The sequence below is a fragment of the Carlito syrichta genome, unplaced genomic scaffold, assembly GCF_000164805.1.
Source record: "Carlito syrichta isolate Samal-C Ts95f unplaced genomic scaffold, Tarsius_syrichta-2.0.1 Scaffold287901, whole genome shotgun sequence".
In the NCBI taxonomy this organism is placed as follows: Eukaryota; Metazoa; Chordata; class Mammalia; order Primates; family Tarsiidae; genus Carlito; species Carlito syrichta.
Genome location: NW_007231997.1, coordinates 1 through 7,692, shown reverse-complemented (window position 1 = coordinate 7,692; position 7,692 = coordinate 1). Strand labels below are relative to the sequence as shown.

Below are 7,692 nucleotides of genomic sequence, written 5' to 3'. Positions count from 1 at the left end.
ATAATAAGGGATGAAGAAATAATAACTAAAATTAAGAAATATATGATGCAACCATGTAGGTTTTAAAGATGGGACAGTTAATCTCCTTATTTTAAAATGAGAGCAATAAGAGTCAGAAAAGATAAAATTATATAATCAAGGTTACATAGAGATATAACTAGAATCTGACTTTGCTGATGGCCAAGTTGGTACTCTTTCACCTCTATTGTTGCTGTTGTTTTTCTCTTTCTCTTTTTAAAGCAGTAGAAGTTATTGAACCACAAAGCCACAACCTAACTGTAACACAAACATGAATTACAGTTTTGAATGGAATATTAGGAATACCAGGGTATGTGTAGACATTCAGTACTTGATTCATTTTTTATTGTTGTAGCAAAATTCCTTGTATATTTACTGAATATATTCCAAAGTTGTGGTAAGCCTGAAGGATAAATGCCTCAGATGATAAATTTTGTCAGCTATTGCCTTCCCTCTAAAAGTTGATACTTTCCTTTACATTTTGTGCTGTATCTCTTCCCTTAAATGCAAAGTATACATAAAAAAGGTTTAAAAGGATTTTGCAATTAAAGTACAAACCTGCAAGTAACCCATCTCTATCAAATGCCTTTTAGCAAAATAAAACGAGCCATTTTCATATAATTCTCCATCCCAGTCTTGTCGGCGAGGCCGTTTAGCTGGATTCAAATTCAGAGGCTCAGTCACTTCACGAACTGAAAGCAAAAAGTTACAGTAAGTCTACACTGCTTTGAATACAGAAAGTGTTCATTTAGTAACTTTAAAAAGAAGTGGATTGCCTGAGCTGGCGGGTTCGAGACCCGCCTGGGCAACTTGGCGAGAGCTCATCTCTACAATAAATAAAAAAATCAGCCCAGTGTGGTAGTGCGTGCCTGTAGTTCCGGCTATTTGGAAGGCTGAGGCAGAAGAATCGCCGGAGGCCAGCAAGTTGAGGCTGCGGTGGCCGAGAGTGGCTGTTGCCCTCTAGTCTGGGCAACGGAGTGAGACTCCAACTCAAAATAAATAAGTAAATAAGTAAATAAATAAATAAATAAAAAGAACAAAAATAAACTCAGAACGTAAAATATTGCTGTATTTAAATAACTGAAAGGATCTCTTTTAAAGGAATAAAATTTCTAATAGTTCTGATAATTATTTTTTTCCAATAGTTAATAATAGAAAAAGGTATTTTATAAAGAAATGTAGAACAATTAAAGCTTTAAGGTATTTATACAAACACGCTTTGGGAGAAAATCAAGGTGACCTTAAAGTAGCTTCAAAAGATTTGAACTTGTCATAAAGTACCCATATTCAGTATTGAGTCCCTGAATCTTTTCTCATTATTTGTGTCTATAGAAACACAATGTGGCCGGGCTCGGTGGCTCAGCCTGTAATCCCGTGCCTTTGGGAGGCTGAGGTGAGTGGATTGGTGAGCCCACGGCTTCGAGACCTGCCTGGGCAGCGAGACCTCATCTCTACAATAAATCAAAAAATCAGCTGGGCGTGGTAGCGCATGCCTGTAATTCCGGCTACTCGGAAGGCTGAGGCGGAAGGATCGCCGGAGCCCAGCAGGTTGAGGCTGTGGTAGCCGGGAGCGGCCACTGCACTCCAGTCTGGGGCGACAGAGTGAGACTCGAACTCAAAAAAAAAAAAAAAGAAAAAGAAAAAAAGAAACACAATGTGTGTTATTTATCTAATGTGGTAACGAAATCATTTTCATGAAGTTATTGCAGAAAACTAAATATCTTTCCATTAAATTGCCGAAGATTTTATGTTGCTAGAAATTTTTATAAAATGTATTATAAATTCTTACCAGTAGTTAAAAATATACTAAACAATAAGAAATTGTGACAATTTGAATGAATGAAATTCAAATGAAGGCTCAGCAATGTCAATATTAATGATTAGATCATAATGTAATAAATGAAGACTTGGGTATTGGTATACAGAGATTCTTTTGCCTTTCCACCAAAAGTGGATGCATGGATGTGTTTGGGTACACATGCGTATGCGTGTGTGTGTGTGTGTGTGTGTGTGTGTGTGTGTGTGTGTGTGTGTTTAACAGCTTGTGTTTCTCCCAGAATCTTTCTTCATTTTTGGCTGTCACTCTGTGTGTATAGGCTCCTAGGAATAACCTCTACTTACTTCCCTAACTAAACCATCTTCTGTTCAACTCCACCCCAGTGTTTGAAATAACCTAGAGAAGAAAAAAAACTGCAGCAAATATATATATTGAACAGCTTTATATGTAGTAGGTACACAGAGTGAACTAAGCTCTCTGCTCTCATGGTGAGTCTAGTGGTGGAAATAGGCAATAAACTAGATAGTTTGAGTTGTACTTTGAAGAAAAGGAAAGAGAGGGACAAGTCTTTCCCAGGATCAGAGACAGCCTTCTCCTCAGAGATATTTGCTGAGTATAAGGAGAAAGATCAAGCTTGGTATAATCAGAGTGATTCTACTGGGGTAACTAGAAGAAACTAGAAGAGCTTTTAATGGCTCTGTGGACTTCATACACTGTCATCTGCAGAAATTCCAACATAGAACTAGTTCTTCCCATCTAATGTTTCCTCCTACAGATCTTTTGCTGAGGGTGCAGTGGCACAGGATGCTTGGAATGTCCTCGAAGGCAGGGAGAAAGCATTACAGTATTGTAGTGCTTAGATCCCAAGTACTGTCAGCAAGGATGGGGGAGGGGAGTAGATGTCAGTAACACATACAAGATATATCTCCTGGTAAAACATCTGTACTAAGAGGTGAATTGAAATTAGAGTTTCAACTCAGTCCAACACCTAATGGGAGCAAAGTGATTAGACCCTTATCCTGTCTGCTTATAGAAGAAACGGTGTGCCTGCTCTGGGGGAAAATATGTATTCCAGTCTCTATGTTGGGCATATGACAAAATATGAGACACGAAGAACAGAAATATGTGACTCAATCAAGAGAAAAGGCATCTGCAAATGAAACCAGATGTTGAAAATTGCAATCAAGGGTTTTCAAATAACTATTATAAGTATGTTAAGGAAATTAAAGGAAAAGATTTTTTTTTTTTTTGAGTTGGAGTCTCACTCTGTCCCCCAGACTGGAGTGCAGTGGCCGCTCCCAGCCACCACAGCCTCGACCTGCTGGGCTCCGGCGATCCTTCCGCCTCAGCCTTCCAAGTAGCTGGAATTACAAGCGCGCACTACCACACCCGGCTAATTTTTGATTTATTGTAGAGATGAAAAGATATTTTTAAATGGATGAAAAGATGGTAAATTTCAACAGAAAATGAAAAACCTAAGAAATAATTCAAATTTACATTACAGAATAGAAAAACAGTGTCTAAAATAATTCACTGGATAATATTTATAGTGCACTGAACATATGAGGAAAAATTATCAATAAACTAAAATCAGTAGAAATTACTTAAAATTAAGCATAGATAAATAAATAAATGAATAGTACAGTATCAATGTGAGAGACATGTGGGTACCATAAAATTGCTTAAAATCTATGTAAATCATAGTCCCAGAATGAGAGAAAAGAGAAAATATGGCAGAAAAAATATGTGAAGAGATAATGGCTGAGAATGTTTGAAAGCTAATAACAGATTCAGACATGGGAGGCTCTGAGAATCTCAAATAGGATAAATACAAAAGAGCCATAGCATAAAAATCAGAGTCAAACTGTGGAAAACCAAAGATAAAGAGAAAATCTCAAAAGCTGCCTGAGGAAGAAAGACATACTGTCTTTCAGACAAAGAAAAAAGAGTCAGATTGATGGCCGATTTATTATAAGAAAAATTAAGTGGCAAAATATAATAAGATATTAAAGATACATCTTCAAAAGAATAATATCTTAAAAATGCAACGTTAAAACGCTGAAAAGAAATTTTAAAAGGCCAATGAAAATTGTATACTCAATAAAAACATTCTTCAATAATAAAGGCAAATTACAGATATTTTAGGCAAAGCTGAGAGAATTTGTCACTAACAGTTAAAAACTAAAAGACAGAAGCACATATAAATGGTAAGGAATGAAGAATTAACAGAAAGAATAGTTATGCATGTGAAGATATGTGATTATTTTTAAATAATTATTTTAAAAGACTATTATTTAAAGTAAACATAACAACAATGTATTATGGATTATAATATATAATATATATAGTAGATTGTTTCACTAATAGTACAAAAGGCAAGGAATAAATAAGACTATACTAGTGTGAGGTTCTTTATTTGTGAAGTAGTAAAATACTAATTCAAGGAAGACTATAACAACAAGCTAAGTGTGCAAAGTATAATCCCTATAGCAGTGCTGTCCAATAGACATACAGTTTGAAACACACATGTAATTTTACACTTTCTAGTAGCTACACTTAAAAAAGTAAAAGGAAACAAGTGAAATTAATTTTAATGGTATATTTTACTTAGTCCAATGTATCCAAAATATTATCATTTCAACATGCAATAAATACAAAAACTATCACTGAGATATTGCACATACTTCTTTTACATTAAATCTTAGAAACTCAATATGTCTTAAATTTAAGGGACATCTCAGCAGTTTGGACTAGCCACATTTCAAGCTTTAACAGCTAGTGGCTACCATGTTAGATAGTGCAGTTCTAGTGTAAGACCAAAAAAAACCCAAACATATTATAGAAAATAAAGTGAAATTATTTAAAAAGTACTGACTCATCTGCTAGGACTTTTAGTAGTAATGATTTGACAAATAAGGAACATATAAGAATAGAATAATAACGAGTGCTAGTATATTTTAGAATCCTTGTCCATCAATGTCATGATGTTTCATAGTGGTTCCAAGAAAATACGTCACATGAAGAGATAAAGCTCCTAATATTCACTCTTATTGTTAAAGATATTTCTTCACACATTCCTAATTTTCTTTAAAAATACTTACAGATATCTATTTAATCTATATGTTTTTTTAATTTATCTAACTTTAATCATATATCACATAAAGTTCAATATTCAGTTGAACTTTGAGTTTCCCGGACTTGCTTAAAAAAGCTTGTTTAAGATGTAAGAGATACTTCCTATATCTTTTTTCTGAGATTTGGTGAGTAAGTTCAAAATATTATACATACAGGCTAACACAGAACCTAGCATAGAAGAAACCATAAATGTTTATTGAATGAAGTCAAGTAAATGCATTCACTGGTATATTTTATTGCTCTTGATAACATTTGTATTTTGAGATTGGAAAAATCACTATTTTCAGACCATCTTCATCCTCTTGATTATCTTAATTGCCTTTTTTGGTACTTTTTTCAGTTTCATTGCATTTTTCTTATTATCTCCTTTAAGTTACCCATGTTAAAGACAAGTAGGCCAGCTTTCCTATATTTAACAAATGTCAGGGCACCTAAAAGAAATCAGTCTTTCCCCAAATGTTACATATACCTATCTGTTAGTATATTTTTTAAAAAGTATTTGTTATTTATCACATATTTTGCTAGCTTCTCTAGCTAGAAAGTAGACTCCTACTAAACCCTATTAAGCCCTTCTTATATAAAGAGTGACAAACTTGGGGAAGCAAGTCCAAAATTTCATTTTTGAGGTCCTCCAAGACTCGTTGGTAGATACTTTCTATTCCCATTGTTTGTATGGAGTTCATCAAAAAAGTCTAGAATAAACACAAAAGCATTTAATCTAGAAAAATGGCATGTTTGCCTTAAAAGGTAAACAGAAATAGAGGATCAGAATGCCTCTTTATAAAGAGTAAAGTAAAGAACGAATTGGGTCTAGCTGTCTTGCTTCAATAAAAAGATTTTGAACTAATTATTAATGTCATTAGCTATTAAAGTTATGAATTAAATTTCCTCTTATTTCTTCCTTTTTACTCTCCTCACTTCTAAAAAATATTTCCATATTAAGAAAATTGATTCACCAGAAAATGAGCTAAAATAAAGACTCATAACACATTACCTCCTTTCTGAATTTCACTCCACCGAAACTGATGGCGTCTCACAACAGAGAAAACAGAATCATATCCTTCTTCTCGAATCATTTCTGCAACTTTTTGAAGGTCAGTAGGATGTAAACAAGGAGATGTAGCTTGAATATTTCCTACAATGTCGACCTCTTGAGAAGACAAAAGAAAAAAGGACATAAAACTTCTTGTAAGCAAGTAACACTAAGATTTTGAATTCAAATATTAAGACAAGTCTTGCGTGATTATAAGATTTGTTAAAAATTACATAAATGTTTGAATAAACTATTAATAAAACTCATACCATTGTGATAATTAAGAAATTCTATGATGGCATCTAGTGAGGTAGAGCTGTCTTTTGAAACTTCAGAACTCCTTCGATGAACTTGTGCACCAAATTGTTTGGCTACATTTTCGATTTCATCATGGTCTGTTGAAACCCACACACTGTTCAGATATGAAAAAAAAAGTAAGCAGCCAATTCAAAAGAAATCATTAAGATAACATAGAGCTATGTAACCCTAAAATATAGCTTACATAATATTAGAATAGGTTTGTATCAAAATAGTGTTACAGAGCCAAAAAATAAAAATGCAAATAATTATAAAGTATTGTGTATATATAATTTATACTAGTGTTTGGATACAAATGTAGCACTACATATATTTACACATAAAAATATTTATATTATTTTGGCCGGGAACAGTGGCCCATGTCTGTAATCCCAGTGCTTTGGAAGGATGAGGTGGGAGGGCTGCTTGAGGACAGGAGTTTGAGACCAGCCTCAGAAACAGAGTAAGAACCCATCTCTACATAAAATAAAAATTAGCCAGGCATGGTGGTTCATGCCCATAGTCCCAGCTTCTTGGGAGGCTGAGGTGAGAGGATCACTTGAGGATTACAGGAGTTAGAAGATGCAGTGAGCCACGATCACACCATTGCTCTCCAACCTGAGTGACACAGCAAGACCCTGTTTTAAAAATATATACATATTTTATTTATTATACATTGTTATTTACATAAATATTATTTATGTAGGCCCAGATACTGTTTTATAAAATTGGAAAAAAATGCTATTTAGTATTTTTAGTAAGTAGTACTGCTATTAAACAAAATAGCACTAGAAGTCAAATTTAAAGGAACTCAAAGATCTTGTTTCTTATACCCCATCCAAATCCAAAGTATTGTATAAAGTATTTTAACATCCTTGCTAAGAAAAAAATGAACTTGAACTAAGTTTTAAGCTTAGAAGAGAATAACTGCCCAAGTTTGGGCTCAAAATAATCAGATAATACAACTATTTTTAACAGTGAATAATAGGAATATTTAGATATTTGTACAAAGAATCATCTGAGTTATAATCACCAATAACAACAAATATGGAGAACATGACTTCATTGGTTCCAGAGAATTTAACCTAACACTCTATTAACCATAGTATACAGTTGCCTCTTTATAAAGTGATGAGTGAGAGTTTTGCTTCTTAGATATTCACAAATACCCATTGCTAGAAACAGAAGATATGAATATTATTCAGCCACAATGTTTTAATAGTGATATTATACAGATATTTTAATGACTTATAGTCTTTGGCATATATATATTGGTGACCCCAAAAAACCAGAATTTCTTTATAAAATTGTATATTCTTACATGTGTAAACTTGTCACCTTCAAAGTACTCTCCATTTGATGCAATACACCTATTGAGACACTTTTTCCACTGCTCAAAACAGTTTTTGAACTCATCAATTTTGATGACTTT

At 33.6% G+C, this 7,692-nt stretch overlaps 1 protein-coding gene across 1 annotated transcript in view; it reads right to left on the bottom strand.

Annotated features, from left to right (window-relative positions):
• Positions 1 to 6,410, bottom strand: part of LOC103255168 (N-acylneuraminate cytidylyltransferase) — a gene marked incomplete at its 5' end in the record, with an annotated part of 12,459 nt that extends 6,049 nt beyond the window's left edge. The window contains 3 exons of the mRNA XM_008053134.1: positions 577 to 710; positions 5,925 to 6,080; positions 6,233 to 6,410. Of these exons, the coding sequence (XP_008051325.1) occupies positions 577 to 710; positions 5,925 to 6,080; positions 6,233 to 6,410 (468 nt within the window). The remainder of the gene's footprint in view (positions 1 to 576; positions 711 to 5,924; positions 6,081 to 6,232) is intronic.
• Between the last annotated feature and the right edge of the window lie 1,282 nt (positions 6,411 to 7,692).